The sequence below is a fragment of the Choloepus didactylus genome, chromosome 7 (genome assembly GCF_015220235.1).
Source record: "Choloepus didactylus isolate mChoDid1 chromosome 7, mChoDid1.pri, whole genome shotgun sequence".
Taxonomy (NCBI): Eukaryota; Metazoa; Chordata; class Mammalia; order Pilosa; family Megalonychidae; genus Choloepus; species Choloepus didactylus.
Window position 1 is genome coordinate 49,650,083 of NC_051313.1, and position 19,935 is coordinate 49,670,017.

The 19,935-nt window shown below is 35.5% G+C and overlaps 1 protein-coding gene across 4 annotated transcripts in view; it reads right to left on the reverse strand.

The window, feature by feature from the left end:
• GRIK2 (glutamate ionotropic receptor kainate type subunit 2) overlaps nt 1–19,935 on the reverse strand; it is a 774,206-nt gene that overhangs the window by 365,683 nt on the left and 388,588 nt on the right. For all 4 annotated transcript variants that reach the window (XR_005217912.1, XM_037843288.1, XM_037843289.1 and 1 more), the window contains 2 exons: nt 4,645–4,788; nt 2,133–2,240 (listed from right to left, as the gene is read on the reverse strand). Coding sequence is in view for 3 of the 4 variants with exons in the window: in XM_037843288.1 (XP_037699216.1) it covers nt 2,133–2,240; nt 4,645–4,788 (252 nt within the window). In the remaining variant the exon portion in view is untranslated. The remainder of the gene's footprint in view (nt 1–2,132; nt 2,241–4,644; nt 4,789–19,935) is intronic.

The window sequence follows — 19,935 nt, forward strand, 5'->3', positions numbered from 1 at the left end:
TGACTCTTTACTTGATTATATCCTAGGTCAGAAATACTCTCTCATTTCTCTTTTGATGGTTTGATACAGACAGCTTTCCATTGTGTCTATTAAAAAATGTGTTATCAGGTTATACTATATAAAAATTTCATTGAGGATAAGAACTGTGTGTAATGAACTTAGCAAAACAAGTTTTAAATTTCAGAAGAGAATACAAAATATTTATGAAATTTTGGAGCAACATGAATAGTTCACACTTGTACCTTGGTTATCAGTATGATGGATCATCACATGTGTTTGGTAACCATTATGTTCAGATCTAGCTATAATCCACATTACAGCATAGAGAAAGCTTCTCCAAATCTAGCAGGACTAGGTTTATAGTAATATGAAGAGAATCACCATTTTTATGTTGATGTGTTGAAAGACAAGCAATGGTCAAAGCTCATCATAAGTGACATGGCTACCTTAGAAAAGTAAGGTAATAACTTTCCCAGTAAACACTGGGATAAAACCCGTAACAGCTCACTGAATATCACCATTACAATCACAGTCTTTGGTATAGACTGCTGTTCGCATCTTGGGAAAAAGTATTTAATCACTACTGCCTAATAAACATTTGGGTTCCAGTTTATCACAAAACATCCTTGCCTTTGTAAGGTCTTGACAAAGGGTACAGTCTGTAACTCTCAGTGGGAGGAGGTAACAGCCCTATCAATTTCAGTCAGTCAAGTGTTGGCCATGGCATACTTCTCCCCGTCTTGGTGACATCAAAAATTTGTTTCTTCTCTCAACCGTATCAATAGAATTCAGCATTCTAAAATGCTGTTTTCTCTCAGACTAAAAGAACCCTTCTTCTGACCCAACTTCCTTCTTCAGTTTCCATCTATGAATAATGTTTCATGTTAAGTTGCTGGCTGAAAAACAAAACCCCTATCTTCAAAGAAATATGATCTCAGCCAAATAGAATTTTTTCACAAGTTCTTATCAAAATATCTATTTAATACAGATTCAATGAATCTATCAGAAAAAATCTAAATACATACATTAAAAATACAAGCAAATTTAAACTCAATTATTCTTATGGTAAGTTCATGTCTTACATTTTATAAACTTTGCCTTTGCTTTACCTCAATCTCTAGAAATAAAATCAGGTAAGACATATATACTGAGCAGTGTCTTATTTATGTTCATACCTAATTTACTTTGTTTCATTATTTCAGACATTTCACATGAATATGACCCCAAAATGAGAACAAACTTCTGTCTTTAATCCATTTTAAAGGCTGCTCCAACAGAAAAGTTTATATAAACATAAGTGATTGTAAGCTGCATATACAAATATCCATATTAAACCAAATATTTTCTAATTACTATATTAAATCTTAAGGTTAATTAAGATTATATACATTTCAAAGAATCAGAAAAACCTGGTGAGAAAATAAAATATTTAAATTGTCTTACAAAATTCTTTACCCTTAAATCCTAATTGTCAACTATTATATTCAATATAATGAATTGAAAATGCATTTTGTAGGGTGACTGTGATAGTTAGGTTCATGTGTCAGCTTCGCCATGTGATGGTGCCCGGTGTCTGTTCAAGCAAGCACTGACCTAACCATTACTGCAAAGACATTTGTGGCTGGTTAATAAACCAGAAGGCTGGTTTATTTTACCATCAGTCAATTGGCTGCAGCTGTGACTGATTAAATTCAACGAAGGGTGTGTCTTTCACAAGAGAATTCAATCAGCTGGATTTAATCCAATCAGTTGAAGACTTTAAAGCAAGACAGACAGAGGATCTTCACTTCTTCTTCGGCTGACCAGGGAAGCGTTTCTTGACAAGTTCATTGAAGTTTCCAGTTCGCTGCCCAAGGAGTTTATCAAACATCTTCACCAGAGTTGCCAGTTTGCTGCCTGCCCTACAGAATTTGGACTCATGCATACCCACAGTTATGTGAGTCACTTTTAAAAAATCTTATATTTATAGATAGATATCTCTTGTTGATTCTGTTTCCCTAGAGAACCCTAAGTAATACAGTGACTTAAAGTTAAATTTCAATGAAATGTGACTACAACAGAGCATAGTTATTTCCTCACCAGGAGGTTTTTCATTTAACAATTAAAGTAAATGAGCTGAATGTCTCAAGTACCTTTTCAAGACCTTCTTCCTTAAGGCTGATCACATCCAAATCAAAGTCTGTTCGTAAGCCATTGGTTTTGTTGAAAGTTATTCTGCCTGTGAGACCTTCCCAGTGTGCCTATGGGTAAAGAAAAAAATTAAAAAAACATAGATTAATAAACATGTAAAGGACTTTACACAAAAAATTAGCAGAGATAATTTTCATTACTTCTCTTAAATTTATATTGCTACAAATTTTAAAAATATTTTTTATTCTTTTGAAATTTGAAGTTTTCCCTAAATAAACTACCCTAGTTTCAGTATGAAATTTATTGTAAACTTTTCATTTTATATAATGCAGTTTTTCCAGGTACAAATTTTTTTCTATAAGAATTTGGAGATTATGTTTTATTTAAAACTACTTAGTGAACCTCTTTTAGCAAAACAAGAAGAATTTAGAGATGTATTATGATATATGAGATACTGAATATCTCATTAAGGATTATAAATACAACTATGTTATAAAAATGCCACTCCTAAATTCATACAAATATTAAAATAAACTCATGTTATTACAATGAAAGAAACTGAATCCAGGAAAACCTAAATAATGCTACTTTAATTACACACTTTCCCCTTGCAATAATGAACTAACTACTTTCTCCCATGTGAGACTAGGAAAAGTGTATCATATTTATTTCAACTCAAGCTCTACTTCTGTTGAAAGAGCTCTCCATGTACAAATAGTTGGGAATATAATAATCTAGTTACATAATGGTTTCATCTATAAAACATAAGCAAATATCGGGACTTTTTTTAAATATAAAAAGTTTCCTCATCTAGTCAAAATTAGATGTTTCCATTATTTGCTATATGAAAATAGCTTGAAAAACAGTTAAAAATTAAAATTTTTAATTATGTAACATATACTCACAACTATAGTTTCAATATACACTGAGACCCCAAACAAACAAAATCCAGTAGATTAAGGGAAACATTTCAATAAAGATTAAAAACAGATATCATTAGTACTACATTTTTTTGGCTCCACATGTTTCTCAAATACTTATGTATTTCAAATATATCCCAAAGTATTTTAGGCTAATAAATTACAAATGAAATAGAAAAAAAAATGTAATACATATATATATATGCATATTGCATCACGTCATGACTACAGGTAAAAAATGTATTAGTTGGCTTCCAACAGAGAATAAAATTTTATTTCTAAATAAACTTCTTCCAAAAAATTATTCCAGGTGGTTAACAAAAATTCATAATAGTATAAACATAGACAAAGGGATCAAGAGGTATAGGAATAGTGTTCTAGAGTCGTAAAACAAATCTGGAATGAAGACAGCACAAAGAAACATACACCAAGTGATCCAATACAATTAGTAACATGAATCACAAATTCCACTTTGAACTTCCTAGCAACCAAAGCAAAGAGGAAAATATGAAAAAAAACACAATGTATTTTTCAGGGAGTCATCTGTGAATGTCATTTCACCTACCTGAGACTGTGATAAGAATTAGACAAGGAAAATTCATGGGTCTATTCTTTGCTGAGGACCTAGAGATTCTCAAATACGGTCTTATTTGCCCATTTATTTTAGTGATGAATATTTTATTAGAAGATGAACCCATAAATTCTTTTAATCCATTAGGATAAAACATGTATGGTGATAGTATCTTTGATTTTCCAAAGCAGAGATTGACTTAGTTAAATTTTGATATAGTAACTCGAGAGGAATTTCCTTCATGATATAATGAATAAACGAACACACACACACACAGATACATATATATGTGCATGTTAAGAAAAGTCCTCTGTCATCTTAGAATACTTTCAATTTGATTATGACAGATGTGTTTTATAATTCATAAACACATAAATTTTCACCATGGGCTTCAGTTAGTGCTTGGTCTATTATACTAACAGACATAATAAGAAATCATATATAGACATGAAAATGATTGCATAATACAATATGAAGTAAACTTTGCATTTGTATGAATCCATATATTCTGTTTTACATTAACTATTAATATAATTAAAATAACTAGACATTATATTTAGGAATCATAGACCTAAGTAACTGTATTTTAAGATTTACAAATGGAGTATAAATTTAAATGTAGTGCAAATTACATTAGTGTTAAAAATGCAATGCACATTTTGTTGCCTAAAGTATAAACAAACACTCTTTAACATCTCTATCACTACATAAATGGCAAGTAACATACACAAAGTTTCAGAAAGGTAAAAGCTAACACTCATAAATTAAGCTTTCCTAGGTCACAGATTTTCATCTGTTTGCACCATCAGAGATATTCTGAAGAATGTCTCATTTATTTGTACCAAAACTTTCTTCCTCCTTTTGTTTTTATTATTAAAAATTCTAAGTTTGCTTGAATGGGGTGAGAGAGAGGAAGACGTCTAATTTCAAAGATAAAAGGAAAAGGTCACCTGCTAGAAAAACTGCAATAATCTTGAGTGATTCATCTTGAGGAAAAAAGAGACAAGGGCAATCGTGACATACCTCTTTAATAAGGCTCATAAAGCGGGTCCCAAAGCGCCAGGGTTTGTGCCGATTACACTGTAAGGAACTGACTGTCATCTGGGGAAACTGTTGGACAGCCACAGACACCACATGCACAGCATCATACATTAGCGCTGCATCAGTCTGAAATATAACAAAAAGAAAAAAGTATAGTCAATTCACCATGTGAAAACTGGTAGGCTGTTTGGGCATGAGAGAAGGAAGGAGTGAGGGAAGTATACACGCAATTTTTCTTTATGTACACAAGAAAACAGAATCTCCACATTCTGATTCTCTTAAATAAGAAGTTGTGATCAAATTACATCATTCAGCTCCACTGAACTGTTTGGACCCAACCCTCCTTTTCCTGAAGTGATAACCCAAATACATAGTTCCCTATTATCTCTTTTGAAGTAGGAAATGTATGAAGATATTATATCTCTCTTGTCACTCTCTCCTCTCTGTCTCTGACTCTGTATCATCACACACACACATGCGTGCACACACACACACACACACAAAGCATGCAATTGTTAATATTTTGAATGATCATGTAAATCACTTTGTATATAAAAGTCAGTAAGTAAACAATCCTTTGTATAGAAAGAAAATTAAAAAGGAGAGATCAGAGAGGAGGTTCACCTAAGAGGCTTAAAAACATAAACCCTGATCTTCAACTTAATTTTTCAGAAGGTTCAATCTCAGAAATGATGCTACAGTTTTGAATCTCAGCACATGTATTAATCCCTTTTGGGGAAACTAAGCTTAATCCTCTGTACTGTTTTCTTTTCCCAAAATTTCCATATGAATAAAAGTTCATTCTGGCTTCTCAAGTAAAACGAATCTGAATTCTACTGTGTTTGCACCTGCTCAAATGACGGACCACTTTAGAGGCTGATGATGGAAAAAAAAAAAAATGTTTATAAGTTACAACAAACCAGAGGCTCAGTGACTGTCAAATGCTGTGTTAAATGGACCCCTCACATTGTGTTTGACGGATCGATGCCAGGCTCACTACCTACAGAAGAGGACCACACTGACAGTGCCGGTAGCAATGAATTTGGGGCCATCTGCTTGGCATGCTTTGGAATAAAAGCATATATTTCCTCCTCTCATTCACAATTAGTGAGCTGTGAAATGAATTCCAAAATGAATAGGAACCCTGTAGATAACAGCATTTGCCACAATGCCATACAAAATGAGTACACACAGTAGCTTTCATGCAAATGGATCCTAAGGAGCTTTACAACATAAAATGGAAAACGGCTAAAGAGCACAATGCAATGACAGAATGCAATAATGATGCCCTTTTATAGTTCATGAATCTTCAGAGAATAGAGCTGAGATTCATAACCTTCATTTTATAAATACCAACTGACTATTCTCACATACTCTGTTGGCCACATAGTGAAAACTAAAGGGGTGGAGTTGATATATGCATATGCCACAAGCCTGAGCATCAGACTGATATTTGTCTTTGGCCTGAGTTAACATTCAGAGGACATATTTCATATACCACAAAGGTGGTCATAAAAGTAATTTCCAAAATATGAAAGAGAGACATATTTTGATAGCAATATTGTCATAACTATCAAAACTTTTTATGCTGTCCTGGCATCTGTATTAGCATTCTCCAAGGAAACAGGACAGGAAATAGATTAGAATAGATAGATAGATAGATAGACAGATAGATAGATAGATAGATAGATGTATCTACTTATATTATGTAAATATTGTGAGATTTATTACAGGAATTGGCTCATGTGACTGTAGGGGTGGGAAAGCCCTAGTTCCATAGTATAGGCTTCAAACTGGAACTGTGATGAAGGTTTTTGAAGAATTTCCCAGGAGAAGCTGACTGACTGAAGGAGAGAAGGAAATTCTTCTTTTTGACTACTGAAATCATCAGTTCTTCCTGTAAGGCCTTCAGTGGATTGGATAAGATTTCTTTCATTGCTGAAGGCAGTCTCTTAAGTCGACTGCAGATATAATCAGCCATAGACGAAACTAACTTATTGATGATTTAAATCCACAAAATATTCTCACAGTAACAATCTGGCCAATGCTTGTTTGATCAAGCTGCTGGACAGTAAAACCTAGTCAAGTTGATACATGAACTTATCAACCATCACAATCAACCCCTTGTCAACTTGGCACCCATGAGTATCTCCTTAAACCATATTTAATCTCTAAATAAAAACAGTAACAACCATATTTTCTCTTACTGTAATTAAGCTGTCCTGCATATAACTGGAAATGCACTAACTTGAACCAGAAGAGGGTGCAAGTACTTGGTAATATTCACTCTTAAACCTGATATCCTGTAATTTAAATACTATATGACATGAAATTAACACAACTTATTTTATGTGACAAGGGAATACAATAGGAAAGAAAACAAAGATATACGCTTTATGTAAATATACATAATCATCATAAAACAAGGAAAAATACTCCTAAACATACAGTCCCCATTTCTGTAGCTGGTCATGTGGTCATAGCTGATATTTAAAACTCCCTTCTTCCTATACCCATTCCCTATTCTCTTTACCCTGAGCAAGCACCTCAGCTGACTGTAGTTCTTTGAGTGGTGAGATGACCCAAACCTTCATTCCTGAAGTTTCTGGGCCATTAGTAGTCCTTCCTGGATGGGTTATTACAGTTTTCCATTAACTTTAATCACAGGGCACAGTAGTTTTAAAAGATGCCCCATGAGATTTCCTGTATTACAGGCAAACTCTTCTTTACCTCCATTGTGCAGCAGCAGTCCTATTTCCCCTTGATAATCAGGATCAATCAAACCAGCCAGTACAGTAATTCTCTTCTTTGCCTAATCATTCAGAGGCATGAGGACCCCAAAGTGGCCAGGTTCAAGTCTTATCTGCCAGTTCAATGGAATCATTATGTCTCCTGGTGGAAGCAACACTCCTTTTAGAACTAAGACCTGTAGACCAGCAGAGCTTAAGGTCGCAGGGACAGGAATTAAAAAAAAAAAAAAAAAAAAAAAAAAATTAGTGGATGACTAGGGTAAAAGTGAGTGGTTTCAATTCCATTCCCACCTCTTGATTCCTGGACCCCTGAATACTCACTATGGGAGAAATAGCACCATAGAATGCATACTGATTTAGAGCCTACAAAGCCTTCTGGAGAATATGGCCCTAGCCCTGCAAGGTATTGCCACTTAGTTGGTGCTATAACTGAGTCTTCAAAAGGCTATTTCACTGCTCTATCTATCCAGCTACTTCAGTATAATGGGCAACACGGTAAATCATTGAATTCCATGAGCATATGCCCATTCCAACAATTCATTCGCTGTGAAGTGGATTCCTTGATCAGAAGCATGTTGTGTGAAAAACTATGATGCTGGATAAAGCATTCTGTAAGTCCAGAGATGGTAGTTTTGACAGAAACATCATGTGTAGGAAAGGCAAATTTGTATCCAGGGTATCTGCCTATTCTGTTACAACAAATTGCTGCCCCTTCCATGATGGAAGTGATCCAACGTGATCAACCTGCCATGAGGTAGCAGGCAGATCACCTCAGGGAATGGTGCCAAACTGAGGATTGAGTGTGGGTTTCTGCTGCTGGCAGATTGGTCTCTCAGCAGTGGTCTTAGCCAGGTTGGTCTTGGTGAGTGGAAGTCCATGTTGCTGAGCCCATGCATGCCATCCCTACCACCATGGCCACTTTGTTCATTAGCCCATTGGGCAATGACAAGAGTAGCTGGGGAAAGAGTCTGGCTGGTATCCACAGAATGAGTCATCTTATCCTCCTGATTATCAAAATCCTCCTCTGCTGAAGTCACCCTCTGGTAAGCATTCACATGGAACATAAATATCTTCATGTTTTTGCCCACTCAGAAAGGTCTATTCACATACCTCTCCCCATACCAATTTGTCACCAATTTTCCAGTCATGTTTCCTTCCAAATCCCTGACTGTCCAGCCAAGCCATTGGCAACAGCCCATGAATCAGTATACAAGTGTACCTCTGGTCAGTTCACCTTCCAAACAAAATGAACAACCAGATGCATTGCTCAAAATTCTGCCCAATGGGAGGATTTCCCTCCATCACTGCCTTTCAGGGATGTCCCAGAAAGAGGCTGTAGTGCTGCAGCTGTCCATTTTCAGGTGATTTCTGTATATTATGCAGAACCATCTGTAAACCAAGCCTGAGTTTTCTCTTCCTGTCAAATGAGGAGACTGATCATATGGTCCATAGAATTCATTTTATTTTAGAAGTATCTCAGATCTCCACAAATTAACTATCATTGATCTGTATAGTCTTTCTTCTTTGCATAATCTAATTTTAATGAAACTGTTTGGGCTTTTTCACACTTTAATTTCTCTTTGTAGATCACATGCATCTTTTAGGCAATAACCATGTTTATCTTTGTAAAGCCCTGCACAGTATTCCATACATTGCCTATTGTAAGAGTATGAAAGCATTTCTCAAAGAACAGATGAATTTAACCAAAAACTTCATTTAAACAGTAAAAGAAATAGGTATTAGGGAGCTCTAAATAAAAATCACACTTTGCCATCTGGCAAAAATGCATTACCTCCCTGAGGTACAGTGAACCAAATCTGCCAGCAGCTCAGACCTAGGGGGAATGTGAGTACAGCCTCTGTCCCATTTCTAAATGAATTTATAGTAACAGTTCCATGAACACATTTATCTTCCCATTAAATAAGTGCAGGCAGGTCCCCTTTGAGATCTGAATGCTAGCTGGCAGGTGGCAGATCCATTCTGGAACTCCTACATCTCAGATTTTGCTCATTTCTGAATTCCATCTGAAGTACAGTGCATACCACAGAAAGCAGCATGATCTACCTACATGGAGTACAGGATTACAAATGCTGGTTCTTTCTTTGACTTGATCTTTTACCTAACAAATAATCACAAAACATTTTTTACAAATTCCCTTTACCTTGTTTCCCTGACTTTTTAATTGAAAATGGAAATTATAATCTGTCATAACACTTTCTTGTTGGAAAAACTGCTTTTGAAAGCCAGATGGTTTCAGGAGAAAAACAGTTACAAATGTTGATTTTTCAGTTTGCTGATGAGGACATTAACAGTAATGGTAAGGGGTGAATTCTGACCTCTGCGGCTCCCTAGCACAGTCAGCACGAGCCTAAATAGGATGGAGAATCATCCACTTTCCTGAGCAAAGGCGAGAGGTCACACATGGAAGGCAGGCTGGTGTTCACACAGTTGGCTGGCACACTGCATGCAGCACTCTGCCTGGCACGGAGCAGGTGCACAGTGTCTGCTAATTGAACCAAGGGACTGATGAAGAAATGCCCTCCGACCCTGCCGGGAGCCAATTGTCAGAGGCAATTCTCCCAGTTACATTGCAGCTGCCATTACGCTTTCTCTGTTGCCGGCTCTTTGTACTACTCTGAAACAGAGTTCTTTACCAGCAGCTGTGTGGACTGCACAGCCTGCATGAGATAATACATTAAGGCAGTCTGCACAATTCCTGCCACATGGTGCATAGGCAGGTGTTAGACGATGACGATCATCATCACCAGAAGAGCAATAGCCTTTGCAAGTTGGATACTGTCCAAAATAAGGGACCTGTTTAGAAAGTGTAATGTTTCAATCCTTTTGCACCCACTGCTAGGCTAAATGAAGGAATGGTTCTTATGCTGTTCAGGAAAGCAGATCCTTCTGAACAGGGAAGGATCAGGAAGGAAATTATCATATGACAACAACTTCTTCCCTGTAAAATGTTGTGTATGCATGATGATACAATTCAGCTGAAGTTAGAGCTCAAAAAAAAATACTGAATACACACAGATTAACCAACAAGTTTAGAACTTAAGAGTGAAGAATAAGTGATAAAATAGTATAGTGTCATGCATTTGTTACTGAACAAAGGAATGCTATTGCATAGATAATTACACATGAGCAGTGTGAAGCAGGACAAGTCTGTCTCTCATTTTCTCTAGTCTTCAGTTTCTTTGTGTGTAAAAGGAGAGGATTGAAAGGCTGGATTTTAAGATGGCCTATGGTTTTCATTCATAGTCCTAGAGAACCCATATCTTATTTGGATTTTATACTGGTCTTCATAATACAACCATAATACTTATTTATCTGTCTTAGCACCCTAATTCATTGTCTAGAGATGCTTTGTGCCCTTGTTTTAAAAGCTTTGTTATCAACATTAAATTTGCCACTGTTGTTAAACTTCTCACCCATGTTAAACCATCCCTGGTCTTCTGATACTTCAAAAAGGAAGGCTAAAATCCTTTCCCTCATTCTCAGAGTCATTCATTAATATCCTAGTATTTTATCTTCCTTTGTTTCTTCTTACACAGTGAGAAACGGATCTCCCTATACGTTCCAGTTTGCTAAAGCTGCTGTTATGCAAAACACCAGAAATGTACCAGCTTTCACAAAGGGGATCCACCAGGCCATAAATCCACAGCTCCAAGGCCATGAAAGGGCCCAAACTAAGGCATCAACAAGAGGACGTCTTCACTGAAGAAAGGCTGATGGCATCCGGAACACCTCTGTCAGCCAGGAAGGCACACAGCCAGCATCTGCTGGTCCTCTGCTACCGGGTTATGGTTTCAAAATGGCTTTCTCTAAAATGTCTCTGGGCTTCTGTCTCTCTTAGCTTCTCTCTCTCAGTTCCTGTGCATCCTTGCTTGTTCTTCCAGGCTGTTTCTTTCTAAGCATCTGGGGTCCTCTCTCAGCTTCTCCAGGACAAATTCTGAGCTTCATCTCCCAGCTCAGCATCTCCACATATCTTTCCATCTGCATCTCCAAGCGTCTGGGTCTGTGTCAGCCCCAGAGGTCTCTTAAGGTCTCCAGTAAACTGATCAAGACCTACCTTGAATGGGCAGGGTCACAACTCCAAGGAAATAATCTAATCAAAAGGTATCACCAAAAGTTGGGCGGGTCATATCTCCATGGAAACAACTTAATCTAAAGATCCCACCCATAAGTCTGCTCCCACAGGATTACATTAAAGAATATAGTCTTTCCTGGGGTACATAACAGTTTCAAACCAGCACACTATACTTCACATTTTTTGACTAACCAGAGAGATTCTTGTACTGCAGAGTTGAATAAAAGGATATTCTAGAAACTGCATGATAAAGGAACTTTAAAAAGAATAGTATTTTGTCTCTTCTTGATGTCGTTGAATACCCATGTAGGCTAAAAGGGATAAGAGCTTGAAGGGAAGATAAAGAAGAAGAAGGTGAAAGAATAGTATGGGTGCAGTCTTACTCCAAACTAATAAGTTAGGAAGAAATTCAAATTCAGCAATGCTCTGAATATCAAGTCACTGAGAGAGGACTAGATGATATCAGTTACTTACGGATTCATATAAGAAATGCCTGGGCCAGATTAAGGCTTAACTAATTATAGATCTATTTGTTTAAAGTTCCCAAGCATTTAGAATTTGGATAAATGCTAGGTCTCTCCAAACCAATGTTCTCTGACTTAAGCTAAAACTACCAAAAACAGTTACAGCAAGTAACCTATTTTGAATAAATACCAGAAAAATACAGCCTAAATTGTAGCTAACGAATATTGTGATAAGCATTTCCAGTGACCCTTTAGTTTAATTACACAATTTTGGCCTTTCTGTCTTGCAAGAAGTCTTGCTGGATGCCATTTTTCTTAATGATATGCAACGAGAAAGTCTTACAAACACAGCATATATTTCCTGTAAGCTTTTAGAGCTTTATAATGCATGAAAATTCAGTCCATGGAGTTTTAAAGTTACAATTATAAAGCTTCAGGAGAATGCTATTTTACATTCATTCCAAGACAATAGGTGTATTAATCATGAATGTTTTCTATATAATTTTATTTTCCTATATATACTTTAAAATGTAGCATCATTCCCAAGCAGAAAAGAAAATCCTGTTTGTTTTTACTGCCACACTTTCTAAACTCCTTTAAACATTCATATGCAAATTTCAAGATGTTTAGACGGTTTTCAAACATCAAGTAGAGAAACTTCACTTTTTAAATATAAATGATTAAAGTATGGCTGTAAAGCAGGTTAGGAAATGCCAACAGGTTTTCAATTAAAAGTTTCATTTAACTAATGTAATTATTCTTACCTAATTAAATTTTTTCCACTAAGATCAGTCCATTGAGATATCTCATTCTCTTTTAAAATGTTCCATGAAGCTCTTACTAGCGTTCATGAACCACGCTCTATTGACGGGACTGTTAATGAACTCTCTAGCAACTATGCACTAGCCTTAATAATTTAGGGCCTGTTAAATCTTGTCCTCTTTTTACTACATTTGGAACTGCTATTGATCTAGAGAAGAGTCAATATCAAGGGGAAGTATTCTTTGCAATTCCAGCTGCTCTCCAATATATCCAATTATCTTGATATTTGGAGCTCAAATTAGAGTCTTGCATTTAAAAATTTATTTTCATGAATATTGTTTACATTTACTTTTTATCCATATGATGAATTAAAATAGACTTTATACTGTTAATAGACTTATTCTTTCTAATTTGAGATCCAGGAGTATGAAAACCAAAAATACACTAGAAATCTGTGGGAGTTCGAAGGCTTATTTAAATAGTAATTCCAAATGCCTATAAAAATTAGAGAACCAGAGACTTCATATTTCATTTACCCAAACTAAAATTTAAAATGTAGTAAAGTCTGATTTTAAGCATTACTTGAAAAGTAATGCAAAAATTAAGGTAGACATTTATGGAAAACAAAATATTAGATATATACAAACAAATCACATTAATGTGTCTTTTAAGACTTTTTGTGTTCCTATTATGTATTTAACTTTTTGCATTGTGCTTATAACTGTATAATAAATTGAAATTGTAACTGCTCACAAACCTGTAAAAATATTCATAGAAAGCTTAGCTTCCATAGAAAGCTAAAACTTGGTGTTTTAGCTTTGTAATTTATTAGCAGTTTTGGGGAAGTCACATTATCTTACTTAGCTTCATTTTCTTTATCTTCAAAATAAGTAGATTAATAATCTGCCTCACAGAGTTGTTATAAGGATCATGTAAGGTAAATGTATAAAAGTAGAAATCATAATGTTCTTTAAATAAGTTGTAATTAGGAATCTCAAGTATATTAGTAACTGATATCAAAGTAGATCAGGCAGAGGTCTATGAGAAAAAAGTAGGGACTCTTGTGTGCACTCATATTTTGTAGTATGCCTTAGATCCCTAACGTGACGACCTCCCATCTCTTCATTATCTTAATTAACAAAGTTATCTCTTATTTTGAAGATGTATTGATTTAACTAGTTACTGTTTTATCAGTATGAGGATATATAGTTGCCTGCTCATTCTGAGATCTCTGAATATTCCTCTCTACACATGGACATATAGATTTCCAATTATCTTCTTCCATTTGGCTTTAAATGCTTTACAATTTGATTTATTCATTCAACAACATTTATGTTGTTATTGTGTTATCAATGCCAGATGAAATTATGAGGTTAGGCAATGGAACTGGTAAGTCAAAGATGATTAGAGATATTCCCTGTCCTCAGTGTACTCACTGTAGGTAAGTGAAATAAACAAGTAAACCCACATTCTTAATATAATGCCATACACAGGGTAATAGAGGAGTGTCTAATTTTGTTTGGAGTAGTAATTAACTATGTATATGTTAGAAGGTAGTCATTGTTTGAAAGACTTTTTCCATTAACATCAGTAGCTTCAAAAAATAAAGAAGTGGGAAAAAGCTAAGAAAACAAAAGTTGGTAAAAATGATGGGGCCGGGGAAAAGGTCAAACCAGAATTCCACCAGTTTTATAAAGATTATACTTTATGAGCATTCTGAGCTTTTTAAAACTTCCTTTCAAACTATAAGAATATGCTAGTCCATTTATGGGAAAAATGTAAAAGAATTTTCCTAAACTTGAATCCTTATATATCATTTCATTTTAAAATTGATTTAAGTGAAGGTAAGTACTCTTGACTCTGATTAAATCATGCTGTAGCTTTACCCCCTTAGCATCACTTCTTTTAGCCGCATAACTCTCTTCTACTTGGGTCAATTCCCTGACCCAATCTAGCCCAAGGCATAGGAATGTGTTCCAGGCCTGGCCAGCCATTGCTTCAGGCACAGTCAAATGATGTAAGCTGTCTCATCAGTCAAACCCTTTTGATGAAACCATTTGCAAAGAGGCACTTTTTTTCCCCTCCTGAGGTTCTGTATTGCTGGATTGTAAACCCTGGTGACATCTCAGCACTTCTGTGTGACAATAAAGTCAATCCAGACAAAATGGGAGGTGAGAGAAAAGAACTGCCTGTCACTGAGAGGTGAGAACTTTCTTAGTGCACCTAGACCTAATTGTGTTTTAAGATAGCTTATCTTGGACTTTACAAGTTAGAGAACTAATCTGTATTCTTTTCTGCTTTTAACTGGTTTTAATGGAAGTTTGGGAAAATTGGAATTGAAGGAATCTGAATAATCTAGCCTTAGTCTTTGGATTCTTCAGGACAAAATAAGATTATTACTTTTCTTATCTCCTCACAGAGATGTGATAGGCATTAAGGAAATGAGAAGATGTATGCAAAAACAGGCTATAAATAATTATACAGATGAGTTATTAGAAAATATAATATTTATGTTAAATAAATTCATTAAATGCATCATGATTGTTTTCTAATTATTGTTTTAGAACCATTAATTCTTTGTAGGAACACAATCAATACAATAGGAAAATTTTAAGGAATTACTAAGATATCCCTATAATATTGTGAATTGGATAAATTTTAAAAAGCACAAAATGGTCCAAATGTGAGATGGCAGAAGAGTACACACTCTGCCTGCCAAAATACTTGGATCAAAGTTTTGCCTGAATCAACACTACCTTTCCGACTGTGAATTATGCAGTTTCAGGGACAATCAGAATGTGAACTGAAGCACAAAACTTGAAATGATGCACTGCTGTTAACATTATTAAGAAAGAAATTACAGAGGACTCCAAAACTGATGCAAATTAATTCTCTACAATGCTGTTTTAGCTGATAGGTTAATAGACTGACATCAAAATCAGAAATGACTGATTAAGCTGTATCAGTTAAGTCTTGACATTTATACTTTTGAGTACTACACTTAATGAAACTAATTGTAACTCACAAACCAGAACATAAAAACTCGCATTACAACACTTTATTGTGCACAGAATCCTATACCATTCAGGAAATTAATTCAAAGTACACAAAGAGCAGGAGGTGAGGGGATGCGTCTTTGCTCTCAGGAGAAAAAATAGTTGATAAGCTCTACTTTCTGTACTTGACAAGAAAAGGGCTGCAGCCAAAGAAGGGATGTTGATGTATGGCAGGGGCTCAGAAAAAAGCCAGGAGGGATGGCAACTCCACAGAGAAGGTTAGCTGCAATAGGATGTTCAGAAATGTCTTAAAAGGCATAATAAGAATGATCATCAGAAGAAACAAAAAGAAATTTTAAGGAATAGAGAGGTAGCAAGATAGAATATAGCTTAAAATAATATCTGAAATTCCATAAATTCATCATAAAAGAAGCCCAAATTAATAGGACATTGATATTTTTTTCCACCTTTAACCTTGAACCTTAGCTAGTGAGATGAATTTGAAAATCCTATGGAAGAGAGTCCTATAAAGCATGCAAATGGCAGGAAAACACTCAGTTCTCACTTATGACAGCAGAATAGTCCAATGAATCTCAGTGCCAGGCATGAACTACAATAAACTCTTGCGTTTTCAGGGTTCACAGCATCAGATGACAGTTCTTCTCCCCTCTTGCATTCCTGATCCTGAACACCTCCATTCTTCTCTACCAAATTCTGTATCTTTCAGTGTCTTCTCTTTTTTTCATCATATCTTAAAAACAGGCTACATAATGAATATCCACATTCTATTATATTTCAGAAAGAAAACTTGCTACAAACATACTATCATTCTGTGCTAAATGCTGAGCAAAATTCACCACACTTTATACTGAGGCATTTGCACCTACTTGTGTTACCAAGGAATCCAGTACAAAGGTGCCACACATACCCTTCATGCAAAAAAGAATAAAATTTACTTGTATTACTTGATACTTTGAAAACAGTTTAACCACAAGGACTAACCTTGATCCAAACTTTAAAAGGGTGAAGTTAACCATAGATATATATATAAAAAAAAAAACAAAAAAAAAAAAACAGAGTAGTAAACATATCAGCTTTAACTTTGGCCTAACAGATCAGTTTTGAACTATATCCCCTGGAGGATAATCTGCCTTTTCTGAACCAGAAAGTAAGTTACTATTTCACAAAGAAGTTATTTGCCCAAAAGAATACACTCTCACTCCTGTCATGTTGTACTATGAGAAGTGCTTTACAATCATTATTTAATTTCCTTTAACAATCTAATGATATAAACCATAAGTAGTTATTTTGAGATAAGAAACAAAGGTTCAAATCACCAAATAAAGGTACACCTAGGATTTGAATCAAGGCCTATCAAACATCAAAGATTCTGCTGTTTTTCTGATAAACCTTTGTACTTCATGGTAATAAAATTGCTGCCAGCTTTATATAGGACTGTCTGAACAACATGAATTAGATACCTATCTTAGAGACTAGCTCTACTCATGTTAAGGTTCTACAATGTGCCCAGTGAAAGATCATTGTAAAGAAAGGTTTCATCCTATGTCATTTTTTGATGACATGACCTCATTTTTCTTGTCCAGAGGTGAGAAAGAATCAGCAACATTTCAAAGTCAGAGAAATCATAGTATCTTTACCAGATACAGATGAATACTAAAGTTCTAGAATCCATTGTTTTTGTAAGAACAACAAGATATTACTGTTCTACAGAATAATTTGAAAATTATACATGAAACACAAACTGGGACACTATAATCCCACTTGGGGAGCTTACCCTATAAGAACAAAGGAACAAGTGCACATAGATATACACATGCAAAAAATGTTCACTACAGTGTGGTTTATATTTTTAAACTGAAGCAGCCTAAATGTTTATCAATAAGTTTAAGTAAATTATATTATATTTATGTAAGGGAGCACTGTAACACTATTAAATTATTATATAGAACTATATTTATCAACATGTAAAGCTGAGTGTTAAAAATTACACTTTTATATAACAAAATAAATTCCTATTATAATAATAAGGAATTACATGCAGCATAATACTTTACAGCATACCATTCATGTTCTGTACTTCCTTAGAGATAATTATTCTAAAAGCATGCATCTATTTAAATACAGGCACCTATACAAAGATTTTTTTTTTTATTTTTATTTTTTCATCAAAGTGGGATATACTACAATTTGCTTTTTTTCCAAAATACTTAAGAATGTACCCTACTAAGTTAGTATTAATAGAACTATCTCATTATTTTTAACAACTGGAGAGATTTCAATATATGAATATTCTTAAGATTTCCATTGTTCAGATGTAAGCTTGAATGTACTATATGACCCATATTAATTTAAATATATCTATATCTGTCTGTCTTCATACACACACACAGACATACACAGACAGAGACAGGAAGAGAACAAAAGACTATGATAAAACCAAAATATTTACAATCATAATGGGGTTATAAACAAATCTATATTTCTCATTTATATTTTCTCTGTGTGAGAACAATATCCTCTTAGGCCCAAAAAACAAAAAAATACTAAACTTCATATCATTTTGCATAAAATAGAAATAAAAAGATAAGGCACAACTTTACTCATGTTTGATATTTAAGTAATATAAGGAAAGAATATTGCATCTACACACTGCAGAATTAATGGAACCAAAGCAAATTAAATTTTCTAATTAAAAGTAGCAGTTGTTTCCTTCTAAATTCCCAGATTATGATCCATTGATTACCTGAGTTACTTTTAATTTCTCTGAAGTTAAACTACAAATTTTCTGTCCTTTCATACTTAAGCTTAATCAGAATTAGAAGTTAGGTATCAAGATAGCCAGGTTAGATAAAGTAGGGCTGCTTGATGCCATATCAGTCTAGAGACCCTTGTGGGCAGCTACAAACAATCAATTATGGCCATCTATTGTGTCAGGGGACATAAAGAATTATATCCTTAACAAGAACATCTAAAAGAATAAGTGAGAGGGATTATGGGAAGGTGGCAGGGTAAGAAGGTCAAGGAAAACAGTCCCTCCACCAGATCAACTATTAAATAGGCAGAAACTATCTGAACCACCTATTTTGAAACTCCAGAGTCCAGTGGAGCACTGTATAGCATCCACAAAAGATGGAGAGGAAGAGGCTTGTAAATTACAGTCAATTGCTCTCTCCATGCAGGTTTACTGGTGCCCATCCCCATTTCTCACCAAAGGCAGCAGAGGGGTCCAGCCTCAGGTATAGCTTGCTATTGCTAGAGAGGGACATAAAAATCTACTTCCCCAAGATCAGAGCAGGGTGGGGGTGGGGTGGGCATCACTAATCACTGCTCTAGATTAGCTACTTCAGATTGCTGAGAGCCCAACTCTGAGGGTAGCCATTGCTCCAACCCACCCTGGATGAAGGTGGCAGAGAAGACTCAAGACAGTAGCTTTCTCAGAGGTGCAGAGAACAGCTGAAAGGCTGCATTGGCTGGGCAGGGGTCAAGTAAAGAAAGTGCAGCTTTGGGAAGCCATGGAAGGAACTCCTGGCCTCCTTCCTGGCCCCTCTCTCATCCCCTCCCCTGGTCAGTTTGGAGCCTGCTGGTGCTCCCTTTATGGGTCCCTGGCTTTGTACCAGGAACAAGAAAGACTGAACTCAGGAAATCCCTATAAGGCTGTCTGCTCCACACCCCTCTCCAGAACTTGCCCACCAGGCAAAAGCAGCTTGAGACAATGAAAGCAGTGTAAGTAACAATCAAGGTGGATGGCCTTGGAAAAAGGCTCACCTGCTTTAAGTCCTTCAATGATATAACAGGAAGAAGGAAAAGCTCTGCTTCCTGAGAAGTACATGGGGCATTCACACTTCTATAAACAGGGGAACTGCTAAAGCCTCTAGCAAGCACAAGCCCAGGAGAAGACACAGGCTCAGAAAAGATAGGAAGGACCCTGAACTTTGCATTCACCTTGGGCTGACATTCATGATAGGAAGGCTGAATTCTGGCAGAGAGCCCTAGCCAATGCAAAGCCAATTTGGAAAAAGTGAAAGATGTTTTTTGCTTAATTGTTTTTTTTTTTTTTAGCTTCCTACACTTAAGAAAATTTCTATCATATCACCAATTGTTAAAAAACTTAGAATAAATCCAAGAGACAATATTTTAAAATATTAAAATGTACAGTGTGCAAAAGGAGATTACAAGACAAACAAAGG